The sequence below is a fragment of the Hyla sarda genome, chromosome 5 (assembly GCF_029499605.1).
Source record: "Hyla sarda isolate aHylSar1 chromosome 5, aHylSar1.hap1, whole genome shotgun sequence".
In the NCBI taxonomy this organism is placed as follows: domain Eukaryota; kingdom Metazoa; phylum Chordata; class Amphibia; order Anura; family Hylidae; genus Hyla; species Hyla sarda.
The window spans coordinates 246,803,033-246,824,334 of record NC_079193.1 but is presented as its reverse complement, the minus strand read 5'-3'; the positions used below and the strand labels follow the sequence as shown (position 1 = coordinate 246,824,334).

At 43.1% G+C, this 21,302-nt stretch overlaps 1 protein-coding gene across 2 annotated transcripts in view; it reads right to left on the bottom strand.

Annotated features, from left to right (window-relative positions):
• Positions 1 to 1,737: 1,737 nt before the first annotated feature.
• Positions 1,738 to 21,302, bottom strand: part of NETO1 (neuropilin and tolloid like 1) — a 206,537-nt gene continuing 186,972 nt past the window's right edge. Inside the window, exons 9-11 of one of the 2 annotated variants that reach the window (XM_056521454.1) lie at positions 13,380 to 13,932; positions 12,416 to 12,490; positions 1,738 to 2,132 (exon numbers count right to left, since the gene is read on the bottom strand). In XM_056521454.1, the coding sequence (XP_056377429.1) occupies positions 12,430 to 12,490; positions 13,380 to 13,932 (614 nt within the window). In that variant the 3' untranslated portion in view covers positions 1,738 to 2,132; positions 12,416 to 12,429. The remainder of the gene's footprint in view (positions 2,133 to 12,415; positions 12,491 to 13,379; positions 13,933 to 21,302) is intronic. The other variant, XM_056521455.1, reaches the window with a different exon arrangement.

Here is a 21,302-nt window from a genome sequence, read left to right as displayed (position 1 = left end):
CCACTGGCGCCCTGTGCTCTTCACAGATAAAAGCAGGTTCACACTGATCACATGTGGCAGATGTGACAGAGTCTGGAGACGCCCTGGAGAACGTTCTACTGCCTGCAACATCCTCCAGCATGACCAGTTTGGCAGTGGGTCAGTAATGGTGTGATGTGGCATTTCCTTGGGGGTCCGTACAGCCCTCCATGTGCTTGCCAGTGGTAGCCTGACTGCCATTAGGTACCGAGATGAGATCCTCAGACCCCTTGTGAGACCATATGCTGGTGAGGTTGGCCCTGGGTTCCTCATGATGCAAGACAATGCAAGAACTCATGTGGCTGGAGTGTGTCAGCAGTTCCTGCAAGAGGAAGGCATTGGTGCTATAGACTGGTCAGCCCGTTCCCCAGACCTGAATCCGATTGAGGACATCTGGGATATTATTTCTCGCTCCATCCACCAACTTTAGTCCAGTTCTGGGAGGACATCCCTCAGGAGACCATCCGCCACCTCATTAGGAGCATGCCAAGGCGTTGTAGGGAGGTCATATGGGCACGTGGAGGCCACACAAACTTCTGAGCCTCATTTTGACTTGTTTTAAGTACATTACATCATAGTTGGATCAGCCTGTACTGTGGTTTTCCACTTTGATTTTGAGTGTGACTCCATATCCAGACCTCCATGGGTTGATAAATTTGATTTCCATTGATAATTTTTTGTGTGATATTGTTGTCAGCACATTCTACTATGTAAAGACTAAAGTATTTCACATGATTAGTTCATTCATTCAGATCTAGGATGTGTTATCTTAGTGTCTCCTTTATTTTTTTGAGCAGTGTAGGACATTGAAAAAAATCGAGAAAGCACACAGTATATCCTTAAGATAGTTTAGTCATCAAGACCAGCATTAATAATTTTGTTTAAAGTAAATTTTAATACATATTATAAGATACAATATGCATTTTTGTTAGTTTATTTAAAAAAAAAATAACATAGAAACAAGTATATTTAATACTTCATTCATTTTCGTAACACAAGTTCATTAAAAGTTCTCCTTTGCTTTGGAAATATATGGTTACCTTTCCAAAGGTTTATAGTAAAATAATAATGAAATGTGCATAATAAAATGTATACTTAGATTACTGACAGGCTTTAAGGCCATATCGGTTAATTTATCTATTAATAAATTATTTAAAATTTTTCCCGATTTCCCCTTCTTCTAAGCTCAATAAACCATTTATTTGGTTAAAAAAAAAAATATTGAGCTTTTGGTCAGAATACCTATAGATTGTTTAATGTGTGACTTCATTATGCTAGACCAATATGCAAGCAAAAAAGAAATTGAAACATTAATGCAAACAAATGATAATGCATGCACATTGTAATCATTTAATAAGACAACTCTTTCCCTGCTCCAAATTCTGAAATACTAGACTGGAAAGCAGCATCTAGAAATCTAGTCTAGCCATTTAGAATATATTCACGTCTCTACTCAAATACCAACTTAATATTATTTGACAAATGTCAACAACTTGTGGCCAAAAAACTGTAAATCAACATGTTGACCAAAATAAGTGAATATAAATTAAGACAGAAGTAAACATCTTATTGCCATTTAGTATTTTAATCAAAACAATCATATTTGATAGAATATCTGTTAAGGTCATAATAGCAAGAGACGTGTTCTTCGTAAAGTTTAATTTATATATAATTTTAAAATTGAGGAACAACTGTTTCAAGTAATTAGTAAAATAAAAATAATACACAAATTAAGAAATTTTATTGAGGGTTATTTTTCACATGAACAAACAAAATTGACCTTGTAAAGTAAAATACCAAATACTGCTGGGAATTCTGCAATCAGTAACCAGATTCTTCTTCAAGTATCCAGTATATTCCAAAATGTATTTAAAAACTAAGGAGCACTTGGTGGCCAGCAACCAAATTACAACAATGTCATTGAGTAGCAGAAACGTTGTGTTGAGGGCAGAAATGTCTGTATATCCTATATTAAGAAGGCTGTGGAATGAGTTTAGAACAGAGTCCACTCTCTGAATATGGGTGAAATAATTCTCAATAGAACATTGTTATTTGTGTCCTAAAGTTGTAAAAATTCTTCTCTGAAAGCAAAATAAATAATTAAACAGGCCATCCTAAAAGAAGCGAAAGAAAAAGTAATGTTATTACAGATCCCAATGTATAAACAGACAACAAGATACTATACACATACACACATGTACTACAAAAATATATTTAGTAAAAAATTTAAATTCCTAGATAATAAATCATTACATAGAATGCAATATAGAACTTTACAAAATCAATTATAAAATGGCATATATTTGTATATATTACTATGTCTACATATACATAATTGTATTTCAATTATTATACAGTATATTAAAGGGAGACTAAGAGGTAGAACAATTTTTTAAGCTTTTTCCTAAGCAAGGGGGTTTCCTAAGCAAGGTTTTATCATTTTAATTTCTGCAATTTTTAGGGTGTTGTTTGACTTGGGTCACAACGTTATATTGAGGGTCAGTATTGGTGTTATTATGCCTTGTCGGGACATCCATGATGTTAATCTTTATCTCACTTTGTTGTGGTACCCATTTTGTGAGCTGATCATTATTTTAGTGTGTGTCTCTTTTTGTTTCATGCTTTCTAACTCTTTTGTGTTTACTGGAGATTTAGATTACACATTTTTCAGTATATTAAATGAACATTAGGTTTTATAGTGGAGCTATAGTCCTAAGATAGTTGTGTAAGGGCTCGTTCACATATGTCCAGTGTCAGTCATCCTTTCCCCTACATTGCTTACTAAAAAAGAATCGGAGGTAAAATGGTGCTAGAACTGATCCCATTCATTTGAATGGCACAGTTCACATTCATTTGGCATCTCAATTTGGATGCTGGATGATTGGATGGCACTGAACAGGAAAATGCATCTTGCGGTGTTCTCCTGTTCAGTGTTCAGAAACACTGGACACCAGATCCCAAACAGCTGATAACAACTGATGCATCTTGTCATCAGCTGTGGCATCAGTTGTGTCCAGAATTAGGCTGGATGCCGGACACATGTGAACCCAGCCTAATTCAAGCACCCTATCAAAAATGTGACATAAGGCTTCTTATGCATATATCAGTCGTGCACCAGAGGGAAACTGAAAGCAGAACTGATCCCATTCAGTTGAATGGGACAGTTCACAATCATCCAGCATGTCAGTTTGGGTGCCGGATGACTGGACTCGCCGGACCGTCACAGACAGGGGAACGCATTTGGATGCATCCCCCCATACAACAATCACAAACAATGGAAGCCGGATGCTACTGTAACACTCATGTTTCTGAAGACAGGAACTCTGGTGTATGTGGATCTGCTGGACCTGTGTGGCAGAAGACTTGGACCGTGCCAGGGAATGGAGTCTAAGGTGCCGCTGGTCTTCACCAGAGCCCGCCGCAAAGCAGGATGGGCTTGCTGCTGCAGGCGACACCCAGGTCGTAACCCCCGGCAATGGCTCGACCACACAGGCGGCTGAGGAGATGCGAAGCACAGAAGGGATGAGACAACTCGTAGTCAGTATAGCTGAAGGTCAGGGCAGGCAGCACAGTAGCGTAGTCGGGACGTAGCATAAGTTCATTAGGCAGGCGGCAGAGAAGCAAGGTCAAGGTCACAAGAGCAGGAGATCTGGTACACGGTAAGGAAATACAAAGGAACTCTTTCTCTAGGGCACAAGGCAACAAAGATCCGGCAGAGTGGTGGAGGAATTTATCAACAAGACACAGGTGGTTACACCAATGAGCGTACTGGCCCTTTAAATCTTAAAGCTCCGGTGCGCGCGCGCCCTAAGGGACGGGGACACATGCGCCGGAGCAGAGAGGTGGAACCAGAGGCAGGGGAAACACCTGGAGAGTGACAGACTGGGGCTCGCATGCGGGTGCGTCCCGCAGTGCGAGTCCCAGCCCTGTCGGCAGCAGAAGGTAAGGGGACCATGCGCACACGGCCAGCGTGTGAGGCCGGAGTGCATAGCGTAACAGTATCCTCCCCCTTTGGTCTCCCCCTCCGTTTACGAGAGAGGAAACTCCTGAGAAGGTCACGGTCCAGGATATTCTCCTCAGGTTCCCAAGATCTCTCCTCAGGACCGTCTACCAAAAAATATTGTTTACCTCTGACAGTTTTTGCAGAAAGGATCTGCTTAACTTTGTAGACATCTGATGAGCCGGAGACAGGTGTTGGGGGAGGATTCTTCTGAGAAAACCGGTTTACAACAAGAGGCTTGAGGAGAGAGACGTGGAAGGAATTGGGAATACGTAACGTAGCAGGTAGACGGAGTTTGTAGGAAACAGGATTGATCTTTTGTAGAATCTGAAGGGGAGCAAGGTAGCGGGGACCGAGCTTGTAACAGGGGATCTTGAAGTGGATGTATTTGGATGAAATCCACACCATTTCACCAGGAGAGAAGGACGGAGGAGGGCTTCTACCTTTATCCGCTTGCACCTTCATGCGTGAAGAAGCCTGGGACAATGACTGTCGGGTCTGTTGCCAGATGGTGAAGAAGTCACGGACCAGCTCATCAACAGCAGGCACACCGGAGGAGACTGGGAGAGGAAGAGGAGGACGGAGATGGAGTCCGTAGACAACAAAAAAGGGAGACGACCTCCCTTAAGATTATATGAGAATTCAGCCCAGGGGAGAAGGTCGACCCAATCATCTTGGCGAGCTGAAACAAAATGCCGAAGATAAGTCTCAAGGATTTGATTGACCCTTTCCACCTGACCGTTGGACTGAGGGTGGAAGGTCGAGATGAAGTCCAGATTGATGTCCAGACGGTTACAAAGGGCTCGCCAGAACTTAGAGACAAACTGCACACCTCGATCCGAAACGATATGTTGTGGAAGACCATGTAAACGAAAGACATGCGACAAGAAGTACTTCGCCAGCTGTGGAGCAGAAGGAAGACCTGGTAGAGGAATGAAGTGAGCCATCTTGGAAAACCGATCTACCACGCCCCAGATGACAGTATTATTATGAGAAGGTGGCAGATCGGTGATGAAATCCATGGCGATATGGGACCAGGGAGTCTCTGGAATGGGTAAAGGCTGTAAGAGTCCTGCAGGCCTTTGCCGAGGAGTTTTGTCACGGGCACAAGTTACACAGGACCGAACAAAATCAGAAACATCACGTTCAAGATGGGGTCACCAGTAGTACTGGGAAATAAGAAATAGGGTCTTGCGTATTCCAGGATGACCTGCTGTCAAGGAAGAATGACCCCATTACAAGACCTGGCGTCTCAATCTTTTGGGCACAAAGAATTTTCCCAGAGGAATTTGCTGAATCTCGGCAGGAGCTGCAGGAATCAAACGGTCAGGATGAATAATGTGCCTAGGCGTGGAGTCCAAACCAATGACGTCAGAGGACCTGGAGAGTGCATCAGCCCTGATGTTCTTGTCTGCAGGACGGAAGTGAATGAAGAAGTTGAAACGGGATAAGAACAGTGACCATCTTGCCTGGCGGGGGTTCAAACGCTGAGCAGATTGAAGGTATAGAAGATTCTTATGATCGGAGTAGATGCTGACCGGATGAGAAGAACCTTCCAGTAAATGTCGCCATTCCTCCAAAGCTAGCTTAATAGCGAAGAGTTCCCGATCTCCAATGGAGTAATTCCTCTCAGCAGGAGAGAAAGTCTTGGAGAAAAACCCGCAAGTTACACTCTTGCACTTGGCGTTTTTCTGTGTGAGGCCGGCTCCCGCTCCAATAGATGAGGCATCAACCTCCAAGGCAAAGGGCCTCTCTGGATCAGGTCTTGTAAGCACGGGAGCAGAGGCGAATGCAGACTTTAAACGGGAGAAGGCCTCTTCAGCCTCTCGAGGCCAAGACTTAGGATTGGATGCTTTTTTAGTGAGAGCTACAATAGGAGCAACCAAAGATGAAAAATGTGGGATAAACTGACGATAATAGTTAGCGAATCCCAGAAAGCATTGAATTGCACGTAGGCCCGAGGGATGTGGCCAATCCAAAATTGCAGATAACTTATCTGGATCCATCTGCAGGCCCCGATGAGAGACAATGTAGCCAAGAAATGGAAGACTAGAGTTTTCGAACAGGCATTTCTCCAATTTGGTGTAGAGATGATTCTTCCGCAGTCTCTGAAGAACCAGGCGAACATGAGCACGATGCTCCACTAAGTTGGAAGAGAAGGTCAGGATGTCATCAAGATATACGACAACACAGGTGTAAAGAAGATCACAGAAGATATCAACGAATTTCTGGAAAACGTCTGGAGCATTGCAGAGACCAAATGTCATAACAAGATACTCAAAATGTCCGTCACGAGTATTGAAGGCCGTTTTCCATTCATCTCCCTTGCGGATACGAATGAGATTATACCCACCACGCAAGTCCAGCTTGGAGAAGACTTTGGCACCACGTAAACGGTCTAAAAGTTCCGAGATAAGAGGTAAAGGGTAACGTTTCTTGACCATGATTTTGTTAAGTCCCCTGTAGTCAATGCATGGACGGAGTGAGCCATCTTTCTTCCCTACAAGGAAGAAACCTGCTCCTGCAGGAGAAGAGGACTTACGGATAAATCCCTTTTGGAGATTCTCCTGGATATACTCAACCATGGCTTTGGTCTCAGGAACTGAAAGAGGATATATCCTCCCACGAGGAGGAGTGGTACCAGGCAGAAGATCAATAGGGCAGTCGTAAGAACGATGTGGAGGCAGAGACTTAGCCTGTTTCTTGCAGAAGACATCCGTGAAATCTTGGTGGCGGCAGGCCAGGTAAAGGTGGAGGACGAGAAACAACTTTACGCAGAGCAGATTGGAGGCAAAAATGTTGACAGGATTGTCCCCAGCGAATTATTTCTCCAGTGCTCCAATCCAGTTGCGGGGTATGGCGTTGCAGCCAAGGAAAACCAAGAAGAATCTCAGAAGTACAGTGTGGTAGAACATAGAATTCAATTTTCTCTTTATGCGATACTCCCACTTGTATGACGACAGATTCAGTAAGGAAGTGAACCTTACAGTCCAGATTTTGTCCATTTACAGAGATGAACAAGGGCTTGGCAAGCCGAGTAAGAGGAAGATGATACTTGTGGACTAAAGCCGCATCAATAAAGTCACCTGCAGATCCGGAGTCCAAAAATGCTGTAGCGCTGAAGGAAGACTTGGCTGAAGCGAATACTCGTACAGGAAAAGTTAAGCTTGGAGAGGTAATATTCACACCCAGGGATGCCTCTCCCACATACCTTAGGTGCGGACGAACAGTACAGTCCTTGAGAAAGTGCTCCGGGCTAGCACAGTACAAACACAAATTCTGGTTGCGTCATCGTGACCTCTCCTGCTGTGTAAGATGAGGACGATCTCCTTGTATAATCTCTTTGGCAAAAGGCTCAAGAGACAGAAGAGGAGAACGTTGGGGCACAAATGTCAGATGGGCAGATTCCCTCTCAAAGCACAATCCCTCCTGTCTTTCCGCAAAACGCACATCAATGCGTGTGGCCATGTGGATAAGTTCAGACAAAGAAGATGGAGGATCTCGTGCTGCAAGGGCATCTTTAATCCTGCTTGACAGTCCTTTTTTAAATGTGGCACACAATGCCTCTTCATTCCAGGCAAGTTCAGAGGCTAGAATGCGGAACTGAACCGCGTAGTTACCAACGGTAGAATCTCCTTGACATAGATTCAGCAATGCCGTCTTAGCTGAAAAGGCACGCGCGGGTTCCTCAAAGACACAGCGAAATTCGGCCAAGAATGCAGACAAATTGGAGGATACTGGATCACCACGGTCCCAAAGGGGTGTAGCCCAAGCCAGGGCTTTTCCAGAAAGTAGACTAATGACAAAGGCCACATTACTACGTTCAGTTGGAAATAGTTCAGACATGAGCTCCAAATGCATGGAGCATTGCGTAACAAAGCCTCTGCATGACTTGGAATCCCCATCATACTTGTAAGGCAAAGGCAGGTGCAGCTGGGAGCCAGGAGAGACTGCAGGAGCTGGAGGAGGAAGTGGGCCAGATTGTGGTACCTGCTGCTGTTGCAAGGCCAAAAGCTGTTGCATCATGGCTGCAAGTTGAGAAAATTGCTGCGTCTGTCGGGACAACTGCTGTGAGTGACGTAACACAACGAAGGAAAGATCCGCAACTTCAGGCAGGGGTTTCTCAGCGGGATCCATGGCCGGATCTTACTGTAACACTCACGTTTCTGAAGACAGGAACTCCGGTGTATGTGGATCCACTGGACCTGTGTGGCAGATAACTCGGACCGTGCCAGGGAATGGAGTCTAAGGTGCCGCTGGTCTTCACCAGAGCCCACCACAAAGCAGGATGGGCTTGCTGCTGCAGGTGACACCCAGGTCATAACCCCCGGCAACGGCTCGATCACACAGGCAGCTGAGGAGATGCAAAGCACAAAAGGGATGAGACAACTCGTAGTCAGGATAGCTGAAGGTCAGGGAGGCAGCACAGTAGCGTAGTCGGGATGTGGCATAAGTTCAGTAGGCAGGCGGCAGAGAAGCAAGGTCAAGGTCACAAGAGCAGGAAATCTGGTACACGGCAAGGCAATACAAAGGAACGCTTTCTCTAGGGCACAAGGCAACAAAGATCCGGCAGAGAACTGAGGAATTTATCAACAAGACACAGGTGGTTACACCAATGAGCGTACTGGCCCTTTAAATCTTAAAGCTCCGGAGCGCGCACGCCCTAAGGGACGGGGACACATGCGCCGGAGCAGAGAGGTGGAAGCAGAGGCAGGGGAAACGCCCGGAGAGTGACGGACTGGGGCTCGCATGCGGGTGCGTCCCGCAGTGCGAGTCCCAGCCCTGTCGGCAGCAGAAGGTAAGGGGACTATGCGCTCACGGCCAGCATGTGGGGCCGGAGCGCATAGCGTAACAGCTACACAACTGATACCAACTGATGCACTTCTGGCATCAGTTGTGGTGAGTTTCCCCAGAGATAGCCACCGGATATATGTAACTCTAGCCTTACTAAGATTTTAGCAAAAGATCTATTAAATGCTGTCATTTGTGATGTGGGGGCTAGTTTTTTAGCATATCTAAGCTTGATTGTATTGAGATATGGGAAACCTGGAGGCCAGTGCACAACCTTGAGCTTTTTGTCATGTCCCTTAAGCTATTCTTTGACTACACAGTGGTCCCTCAACATACGATGGTAACTGGTTCCAGGTGGACCATCGTTTGTTGAAATCATCGCAAGTTGAGGGATTCGTACCATAGATTATACTCACGTCCCTGGTTCTCCGGTCCCTCATTTCGCCGCTCCACTGCTGCCTCTGCCCTTCGTCGTCGCTCTGTCGCCATAATCACATCGCCGCTCATGCCGCCCCCATTGGATTATGGGGCCGCAACATGATGATGGTGACAGAGAGCGACGGCACAGGGCAGTGGTAAGTATCCTTCAGCGGGGCACATTAAATGGCTATCCGGCAGCAGATGAAGCTGTCAGCGCTGCCGGATAGCCGTTTTTGCGGTGGCCGCGACACACAGATGTTGGTATATTGATGCTGCCTTCAACATGGCCTCTGAGAGGCCATTGTATGTTGAAATGATCATATGTCGGGGCCATTGTATGTTGGGGGCCACTGTATTTGCAATGTGGCTAAGTACATTATCCTGCTAGAGCCCCCTTCACACATTTCTGTTGGCTGGCAGTGTTTCCCTCTGGCGTGCACTGGAGGGAAACTGATAGAAGAACTGAGTTCATTCATTTGAATAGGACAGTTCACAATTATCTGGCATATAAGTTTGGATGCCAGATGGTTGGCCACGCCGGACGGCACTGGATAGGGGAATGCATCTTGCTGCATTCCCCTTTCCGGCATCCAAAAACACTGGATGCCAGATCCCAAACAACTGATGACAACTGATGCAGTTGCAGCATAAGTTGAATCAAGATTAAAGCTGAGTATGCTGGACGCCAGACAAATGTGAACTAATTCAAGCGCTGATGGGGCTATCCCTATTAAAATGTGACATTCCTTTACATATATCAGTTGGCAAGCGGCGTTTCCCTCCAGCATGCATCGGAGAGAAACTGATAGCAGAACTGATCCCATTCATTTTAATGGGACAGTTCACAATCAGCCGGCATCTCAGTTTGGACACCGGATTATTGGATTCTTTGGACAGTTACAGACAGGGGAACGCATCTGGCTTAGTTTCACTATCAGGCAATCACAAACAATGGAGGCCAGATGCTATACAACTGATGACAACTGATGCATGTTGTCATCAGTTGTGACATCAGTTGTGTCAAAAAATATCATCCACCTAAACATGGTCTGGACCAATGTTTAGGTGGATAATATTTTTCACATCCATATAAATGCCAGGACTCAAGGTTTCCCAGCAGGACATTGCCCAGCACATCACATTGTTCCTCCAGATATCCTTTCTCCCACCATGCATCCTAGCGCCATCTCTTTCCCAGGTTGAAAATTATCGTAAGAGGTAACTGAAACTTTGCTGTAAACACTATGGCCCAGATTTATCAAACTGTGTGAAAAAGTTGGAGTGATTTTTCCACAGCGACCAATCACAGCACAGCTAACGAGCTCTGGTAAAGTTAAAGCTGAGCTGTGATTGGTTGCTGGGGGAAAATCTCTCCACTTTTTCTCTCACACAGTTTGATAAAGAAAAATTGAAAATAAGCATTTTTAGAGACTTCTATAGCTAAGTTAGTGTGATTGGCACTTTGGTAGATATTTAAGCCTTTTAAACTTACTTCCTATAAATAAAAAACATTCACGTTTGCTTGGAGACTCTGCTTGCTTTTATGTTCATCATAGCAAAACAAAAAAATAAAGTCTGTAGATCTGTTGCACAATGGCCACCAATAAAGCCTTATAGACCCTATTGACTTTAAACCCTTAACGACCAAGGACGTAAATTTACGTCCTGGTGCTGCAGTACTTAGCGCACCAGGATGTATGTTTACGTCCTTTACATGACCGCGAGCATCAGAGTGATGCTCGGATCATGCACAGCTGGTCCCGGCTGCTGATCGCAGCCAGGGACCCGCCGGTAATGGCCAACATTCGCAATTGCGCGGATGTCTGTCATTTAACCCCTCAGATGCAATGATCAATACAGATCACGGCATCTGCGGCAGTGCGGTCGGAAATATGCATGATCGGATCGCCCGCAGCGCAGCCGCGGCGATCCGATCATCCAGAATGAGAATGGAGATCCCCTTAACTGCCTCCGCCACCTTCCATGGGTCTTCTGCTCTGGTTTGAGATCGAGCAGACCAGAGCAGAAGATGACCGATAACACTGATCAGTGCTATGCCCTATGCATAGCAGTAAACAGTGTTAGCAATCAAAGGATTGCTATAAATAGTCCCCTATGGGGACTATAAAAGTATAAAAATTAAAGTAAAAAAAGTAAAGAAAAAAGTTTAAAAAATTTTGAAAAATCGCCTCCCCCAATTAAAATGTAAAATGGCCTTTTTTTTCCCATTTTGCCCCCATAAAGTGTAAAAAATTTTTTATTAATACACATATTTTGTATCGCCACGTGTGTAAATGTCCAAACTATTAAAATATGTTATTGGTCCTGTACGGTGAACAGCGTGAACGTTAAAAAAATTGCTGCTTTTTTTGTCACATTTAATTTAAATTTATAAAAATGTTATACACACAAATGTGATATCAATAAAAATTACAGTTCATGGCACAAAAAATGAGCCCTCATACTGCCACTTATACAGAAAAATGAAAAAGTTATAGGTTGTCAAAATAGAAGGATTTTAAACATACTAATTTGGTTTAAAAGTTTGCGATTTTTTTTTAAGCGCAACAATAATAGAAAAGTAAGTAATCATGGGTATCATTTTAATCACATTGACCCACAGAATAAAGAACACATGTCATTTCTACCGTAAAATTTGACGGCGTGAAAATGACATCTTCCAAATTTTGCTAAATTGCAGTTTTCTTTTTAATTTCCCCACACAAGTAGTATTTTTTTTGGGTTGCGCCATACAAGCCCTCATACTGGTCTGTGGATGAAAATATAAAGGAGTTACGATTTTCTGAAGACGAGGAGGAAAAAAACGAAAATGCTAAAATAAAATTGGCCTGGTCCATAAGGTCAAAATGGGCTTGATCCTTAAGGGTTAATGTGGTCTATAAGGTTTTCAGTTGGAGTCTGTAGTTTTACTGAATTAAAAAAAAAAACGGTGCATATTGTGTTTCTTTGTCTAGTTAATTCAACACAATCTGCAATGGAAGCCCTGAATGGAACCTAAAGCAGATGTGAACTTCACTAAGATGCAAACTTTTATGCACTGTATCAGAATAATAAGAAGTATAAAACACTTTTTTTTAGTTCTACAAGTTAGTGTCCCTTTAATAATTATATCAATGATAAATACATTAAATATAATAAATCAAGACATACCACATACTGCCTTACCTTAATTCTGCTTTTCATACCCTAGTTGTGTTGTACTCAGTTTCATGTTTGTTTAGAGACCCAATGAGGCAGAACCTGGAATGTTATGGCTATTTCATTCATTGTGTTTGCATAAATCAGATTACGTTTAGAAAACAATGATAAACAAACAAATACAAAATACAAAAAAAAACACATGGGCATGCAAAACACACTAAAACAAGAGATTTTGAGAGATATTAGTGATTTTAATGTGCAAAGAAAGCATGTAGTGCATGTAAACAAACACATAAGCACAAGTATTCATGCAATACAAACACAGAGAAACATACAAATAGTGTTATAACATCCAATGGTTTATGGAGTGGTTATAGCCCTGACAATATGTATACAAATCTTATTTATTAATGCATAAAAAAGGTGTTTGTTTTGCTTTGTTTTGTTTTTCTTATTAAATTATCTTACTAGATTTTGTACTGATTCATTAAACAGAACCGCATATCGTGTATTAACTGATCAACAGTCCCATTTATAACTAAAATTATAACTAAAAGTCAGATCGTTTCATACATACTGTTTATGTTAATGCAATATCGCATGCATGTTGGAGCATGACATAATTCAAGATAGTAAAAAGTGCAATCTGGAAATTGAAATAGAAGCATTCACTGAAGAAGGAGGGTTAGTAAAGGTTTTGCGATCTATGGATGTATTATCATTAAGAATTCTTAGGAGCCAGTAAATTAAGTATAGATCTTTAAATGAGATGAACAAAAAAAGATATATATATAGGTTTCATCGTAATGGGTGTGCACTCATTCTACAATTTTTTTTATTATTTCAGTATCTAAAATTAAAAAAATTACGAAAAATCATAAGGTAATGAAAAGGGAAATGATGGAACATAAAAATATGGAAGTTAATATTTGAAGGAACGAGCAAGTCCTTAAGTAAATGTCTTCATCAAAAATTTATTGATACTGACCGCTGGACAGATTTGTCATGTCTGGATATTCTGTGACTTGTAGTGGGCACCTCTTCAATTTCATCAATTTCACATGTGTCGGTGGCATCCTGAGAATAACTATGCTTCATTACCAGGATGTTTCTTCTATTCATAGGCTGTAGATTGGGTTTAGCAGGCTGGTTTGGTGTGTCTGTTAGTATGGGTGCTTCCCTTGTACTCAGGTTAGTACGGCTGCCCTTAGTGCTGGATGATCCACAGTGATGGTCATGAATGCATTTTGAGGATGATCTCCGTAATTGATGGTAATTTTCAAAATCATCTGCAACATCAGCAATGTCTGCCACAGCTCCTGGACCTCTAAGAGTGCATAATTCATAGTGTGGTGGCTCAAACACCTCCTGAAATACTGTTTGGTCAAAGTCTGCCTTCCTTTGGATGAATTTTTTACGAGGTTGTTTGATTTGTACTATTACAGATATAATGATGAGGATGATAACAATGCAAGAAGAGACCCCTATAACTGTCCCACTGGTATTTGTTAGCTGGTCCAAAAGGTTGGATTTTCTTTTTTCTGTAGAATAAGAAGATGAATATATGTTATTGGCAATGAAAACAAAATGAATTGAAGTGCAATGGAAGTATACAGTTCCACAAATATGGCAGTTCGTCCACCTAGCCGCTTTGTGTGCGAAACGGCAGGTGGTGATGGCTCACCAGGTTATCTCTCATAAAAGATATAAAAGATACATATAATGTATATTTTATACTTTATTTTGTAATTACCACAGGTTGTGATTTATGCACATATTATGAACAGTAATGTCTACCAATATTCCTGCTTATATTTGAGCTAAAATATGAGATTTACACTTATTTTTCTCTTTCATATTACTATATTTACCCTGTTTGGTAATGGGATCCCTCACTGTCAGTCTGTTCTAACCTGGCATCTCCTTACTCTCTGCTTGTGGTTTCCCAGCAGTTAGTCTCTTTTTTTTATTTCTTTGTTTTTTAAATGTATGTTATTCTTGTAGTTATGTATTAATAAAGCTATATGTTGATCTGTATAAACACCCTTTTTTGTGTGAATTACACCCGGATTATTGCACATTGGGACCTGTTGACACATGTTGGTTGAATAGTCACAGTGCTCAGCTTTGGAAGTAGCAGACTTGAAAAACCCTGCATTCACAAGAGAGGCAATGGCACGCAGATGATTGTGTTCACACTATAGTAAATAGAATGTATTTATTTATTTATGTAGCGCCTACAGATTCCGCAGCACTTACAATTATGGGGTACAAACAAAGACAAGTATCAGACATAAAATTACACAATAACTATTCAAACAAGAGGTGTGGGGATATATTGAGGATATGTTGGGGATATATTGAGGATATCTTGGGGATATGTTGGGGATATGTTGGGGATATGTTGGGGATATGTTGGGGATATGTTGAGGATATGTTGGGGATATGTTGGGGATATGTTGGGGATATGTTGAGGATATGTTGAGGCCAATTAGAGACTGTTATAGGCCTGTCTGAAGAGATGTGTTTTTAGGCCACGTTTGAAACTATGGATGTTGTTGTTGAGTCTGAGGGATTGAGGTATAGCATTCCAGAGAACCGGTACAGCACGAGTGAAGTCTTGTAGACGGGAGTGAGAAGTTCGGATTATAGAAGATGTTAGTGTGAGATCATTAGCAGATCGGAGAGAACGTGTAGGATGGTAGACGGAGATGAGAGAGGAGATGTAGGGAGGTGCAGCATTGTGGAGAGCTTTGTGTGTGAGACTGAGGATTTTGTACTGTATTCTGGACTGAATTGTTAACCAGTGTAGTGACTGGCACAGGGAGGAGGCGTCGGTGTAGCGGCTGCAGAGGAAGATGAGTCTAGCTGCGGCATTAAGGATGCACTGGAGAGGAGAGAGTTTGGAGAAATATATGCCTCCTAGTATTTTTTTCCACATTTTGGTGAGTCCCACTTGCCTCTCGTGTGAATGCCTCTTGGTAGAATAAGTGCAGGATTGTGGAAAAAGAGAGAAAGCAACAAGAAAGGTAAATCAATAACTGTATATAGTTTCAAGCCCACTGTTAGCACTGCTATAGGAGCGCTTTAGTAAGCATTGCTATGGGAACATGGCGGGTGTTTCTGTAATGGAGGTATGTGACTTTCATTTTTTGGAATACTGTGAAAACCTAATTTTATAGAGTATAGCATTTTAAAATAATGGGTTTTACAAGGGTTGTAAACAGTGACTGGATCTGTCATATAAGGCATTGTGGCTAGGTCTGATGTGATAAAAAAAAATGAAAACTGATGCAATTTGGTATCCGAATGTGTGCAGCATAACATATGTAGAATGTGTCAACTGATATATGATCATTTTTGAACAAATAGACCATAAAAGAAAATGCATTTGTCTAGGCCAGGAAACCTTGCCCGAGCCAGCATTTCCTTTAAATTTTGATATGATATGAGCATGTTTTGGTTATTTTTTTGTTGTTTTGATTATATATATATATATATATATATATATATATATATATATATATATATATAAATGCATTTCTGAATGTGTGGCTGGATTAAACCATAAACAAACAATATTCTTTTTTGGGACAACCCCTTTCAGAGATAGTGTGAAAATAAATGTAGATTGACCACTGTTTACAGGAAGTTAGCTTAACCCCTTAAGGACCAGGCCATTTTACACCTTAGGACCAGAGCGTTTTTTGCACATCTGACCACTGTCACTTTAAACATTAATAACTCTGGAATGCTTTTAGTTATCAATCTGATTCCGAGATTGTTTTTTCATGACATATTCTACTTTAACATAGTGGTAAAATTTTGTGGTAACTTGCATCCTTTCTTGATGAAAAATCCCCAAATTTGATGAAAAATTTGAAAATTTAGCATTTTTCTAACTTTGAAGCTCTCTGCTTGTAAGGAAATGGATATTCAAAATATTTTTTTATTTTATTCACATTTCCAATATGTCTACTTTATGTTTGCATCATAAAATTGACGTGTTTTTACTTTTGGAAGACACCAGAGGGCTTCAAAGTTCAGCAGCAATTTTCCAATTTTTCACAAAATTTTGAACCTCGCTTTTTTCAGAGACCAGTTCAGGTTTGAAGTGGATTTGAAGGGTCTTCCCATTAGAAATACCCTACAAATGACCCCATTATAAAAACTACACCCCCCAAAGTATTCAAAATGACAATCAGTAAGTGTTTTAACCCTTTAGGTGTTTCACAGGAATAGCAGCAAAGTGAAGGAGAAAATTCACGATCTTTATTCTTTACACTCGCATGTTCTTGTAAACCCAATTTTTGAATTTTTACAAGGAGTAAAAGGAGAAAATGTATACTCATATTTGTAGCCCAATTTCTCTCGAGTAAGCACATACCTCATATGTCTATGTAAAGTGTTTGGCGGGCGCAGTAGAGGGCTCAGAAGCGAAGGAGCGACAAGGGGATTTTGGAGAGTACGTTTTTCAGAAATGGTTTTTGGGGGGCATGTTGCATTTAGGAAGCCCCTATGGTGCCAGAACAGCAAAAATAACCCACATGGCATACCATTTTGGAAACTAGACCCCTTGGGGAACGTAACAAGGTGTAAAGTGAGCCTTAATACCCCACAGGTGTTTCACGACTTTTGCATATGTAAAAAAAATATTTTTTTTTTCACTAAAATGTGTGTTTCCCCCCAAATTTCACATTTTTTCAAGGGTTAATAGCAGAAAATACCCCCCAAAATTTGTAACCCCATCTCTTCTGAGTATGGAGGTACCCCATAAGTTGGCATGAAGTGCATTACAGGCGAACTACAATGCTCCGAAGAGAAGGAGTGATATTTGACTTTTTGAGAGCAAATTTTGCTCGGGGGGCATGTCGCATTTAGGAAGCCGCTATGGTGCCAGAACAGCAAAAAAAAAAACACATGGCATACCGTTTTGGAAACTAGACCCCTTGAGGAACGTAACAAGGAATAAAGTGAGCCTTAATACCCCACACGGGTTTCACGACTTTTGCATATGTAAAAAAAAAATATATTTTTTTTTCACTAAAATGTGTGTTTCCCCCCAAATTTCACATTTTTGCAAGGGTTAATAGCAGAAAATACCCCCCAAAATTTGTAACCCCATCTCTTCTGAGTATGGAGGTACCCCATAAGGGGACCTGAAGTGCACTACGTGCGAACTACAATGCTCAGAAGAGGAGGCGCACCATTGAGCTTTTGGAAAGAGAATTCGTTTGGAATGGTCGTCAGGGGCCATGTGCATTTACAAAGCCCCCCCGTGGTGCCAGAACAGTGGACCCCCCCCACATGTGACCCCATTTTGGAAACTACACCCCTCACAGAATTTAATAAGTGGTGCAGTGAGCATTCACACCCCACTGGCGTTTGACAGATCTTTGGGACAGTGGGCTGTGCAAATGGAAAATTACATTTTTCATTTTCACGGATCACTGTTCCAAAAATCTGTCAGACACCTGTGGGGCGTAAATGCTCACTGTACCCCTTATTACATTACATGAGGGGTGTAGTTTCCAAAATGGGGTCACATATGGGGGGGTCCATTGTTCTGGTACCATGGGGGCTTTGTAAACACAAGTGGCCTTCAATTCCGGACAAATTTTCTCTTCAAAATCCCAATGGCGCTCCTTCTCTTCTGAGCATTGTAGTGCACCTACACCTGTGGGGTGTTATGGCTCACTATACCCCTTGTTACGTTCCGTGAGGGGTGTTGTTTCCAAAATGGGGTCACATGTCTGTATTTATTGTTTTGTGTTTATGTCAGAACCACTGTAAAATCAGCCACCCCTGTGCAAATCACCAATTTAGGCCTCAAATGTACATGGTGTGCTCTCACTCCTGAGCCTTGTTGTGCGTCCGCAGAGCATTTTACGCCCACATATGGGGTATCTCCGTACTCAGGAGAAATTGCGTTACAAATTTTGGGGTCTTTTTTTCCTTTTACCTCCCGTGAAAATAAAAAGTAAAGGACAACACCAGCATGTTAGTGTAAAAAAAAAATTTTTTTTACACTAACAGGCTGGTGTAGACCCCAACTTTTCTTTTTCATAAGGGGTAAAAGGAAAAAAAGCCCCCAAAATTAGTAACGCAATTTCTCCCGAGTACGGAGATACCCCATATGTGGCACTAAACTGTTTCCTTGAAATACGACAGGGCTCCGAAGTGAGAGAGCGCCATGCGCATTTGAGGACTAAATTAGGGATTGCACAGGGGTGGACATAGGGGTATTCTACGCCAGAGATTCCCAAACAGGGTGCCTCCAGCTGTTGCTAAACTCCCAGCATGCCTGGACAGTCAGTGGCTGTCCGTAAATGCTGGGAGTTGTTGTTTTGCAACAGCTGGAGGCTCTGTTTTGGAAACACTGCCGTACAATACGTTTTTTATTTTTTATTAGGGGGACAGTGTAAGGGGGTGTATATGTTGTGTTTTACTCTTTATTATGTGTAGTGTAGTGTTTTTAGGGTACATTCACACTGGCGGGTTTACAGTGAATTTACCGCTAGGAGTTTGCGCTGCGGTGAAAAATTTGCCACAGCCCAAACTTGAAGCAGAAAACTTACTGTAAACCCGCCAGTGTGAATGTACCCTGTACGTTCACATGGGGGGGCAAACCTACAGCTGTTTCAAAACTACAACTCCTAGCATGTACTGACAGACCGTGCATGCTGGGAGTTGTACTTTTGCAACAGCTGGAGGCACACTGGTTGGAAAACCTTCAGTTACCTAACTCAGTATTTTCCAACCAGTGTGCCTCCAGCTGTTGCAAAACTTCAACTCCCAGCATGTACTGATCGCCGAAAGGCATGCTGGGAGATGTAGTTATGCAACAGCTGGAGGGATCGCAACTACAACTCCCAGCATGCAGAGACAGCTGTTTGCTGTTTAGGCTTGCTGGGAGTTGCAGTTTTGCAACATCTGTAGAGCTATAGTTTAGAGACCACTGCATAGTGGTCTCCAAACTGTGGACCTCCAGATGTTGCAAAACAACAACTCCCAGCATGCCCAGACAGCAAACTGCTGTCTGGGCATGCTGGGAGTTGTAGTTTTGCAAGATCTGGAGGTGCACAGTATAGAGATCACTTTGCAGTGGTCTCAAACTGTAGACCTCCAGCTGTTGCAAAACTGCAACTCCCAGCAAGCCTAAACAGCTCTCTGGGCATGCTGGGAGTTGTAGTTTTGCAACATCTGGAGGGTTACAGTTTAGAGACCACTATAGTGGTCTCAGACTGTAGCCCTCCAGATGTTGCTAAGTAACTCACCGGCTTCCGTCGGATCCAGGGAGCTGCGTCGCGGTCCTCTTCTTCCGCCGATCGTCGCCCGCTGCCGCCGCTGATCGTCGCCGCTGCCGTCGCCGATGGGTAAGTGGATCTTCGGCGCCGGTCCCTGTCGGTTTCCCCGTCCTGCCCCGCCTATTGTGGGAGGGCAGGACGGGGAAACCGAAAGTAAACCCCTCTGCCCCCGATCTGCTATTGGTGGTCGCGTCTAGACCACCAATAGCAGAGATAGGAGGGGTGGCAACCCTGCCACCTCACTCCTATCGCTACAGGGGGATCGTGGGTGTCTAGGACACCCGCGATTCCCCTTCTATTCCGGGTCACCGGGTCACCATAGACCCGCATGACCCGGAATCGGCGCAAATCGCAAGTGTGAATTCACTTGCGATTTGCGCCGATCGCCGACATGGGGGGGTCTAATGACCCCCCTGGGCATTTGCGCGGGGTGCCTGCTGATAGATATCAGCAGTCACCCCGGCGCGATCCCCGCCCGGCGCGCGGCGGGGACCGAAATTCCCACGGGCGTACAGGTACGCCCTTGGTCCTTAAAGGAGAAGTCCCATGTAGAAAAAGTATTGTGTTTTAAATGCAGAAGCAAAAGTTATATCACTTTGTAAATCACTGACTTCACCCATCTTGTAAGTAAAACCTGTTTTTCTAGCTTCTTTGTTCAGAGAGGAAGTTCAGCAGCTCCCTGTTCTGATGACTTGCGACCCCCCATTGAGCTGCATTATGCTGGGGGCCGTGATGTCACAATTTCCCATAGTTCTGCAGCTTAGCCAGCTCTGTGCACGGCAAGGGAACCTCCCATGTGCAGCTTCAACCAATCATAGAAGCCCCAGTGAGCTGAGCTCACGTGTATTCATCTCCTCGGCAGGGAAGCATCTGACAGCCAGCTCAGTGTTTATAACAGCAAGAACGATGTCCCAATGTCCCGAGAAGAAGCAGAGGGGGAGGGGAGATCCCTGCTTTCCCCTGCACTGATCACAATCTGACAGCAGGTCAGTCTGAAAGAACCATGTCCTAAGAATAGAAGCAGGGGGAAGGGAAACACTGAGCCTGCTGTTAGGAAAGTGATCAGTGTCTAGGTCAGTGTAGCCCAACCAGGGTGCCTCCAGCTGTCGCAAAACTAAAACTCCCAGGCATGCTGGGAGTTGTAGTTTCACAACAGCTGGAGGCACCCTGGTTAGGAAGCACTGGTCTAGGCTGGGCTACTTCTATGATGAACTGAAAGGCATTATGGGAGACAGGAAGTCAGGGACCTCCATGGACCAGGAAGTACCGATCTTTCAGAGGGGATTGCAGGAGAAGGGAGAGGGTGAGATACATGAGGAGCAGATTGTCAGAATGATGAGCTGATGCACTTTCACATGATAGAAAAAAAAATTTGTGACTTGGTCCATGATACTTCTTCTTTAAGTACCAGGGAGCAAAGGCGTACCTGTACGCCCTTGGTCCTTAAGGGGTTAAAGGGACACTCCACTGGAAAACATTTTTTTTTCTTTAATCAACTGGTGCCAGAAAGTTAAACAGATTTGTAAATTAAAAAAGGAAATATGTGTGCAGCTCACAACCAGGTATTCGAGGTTAATGTGGTTAAAAGATCGATCCCCACCGAT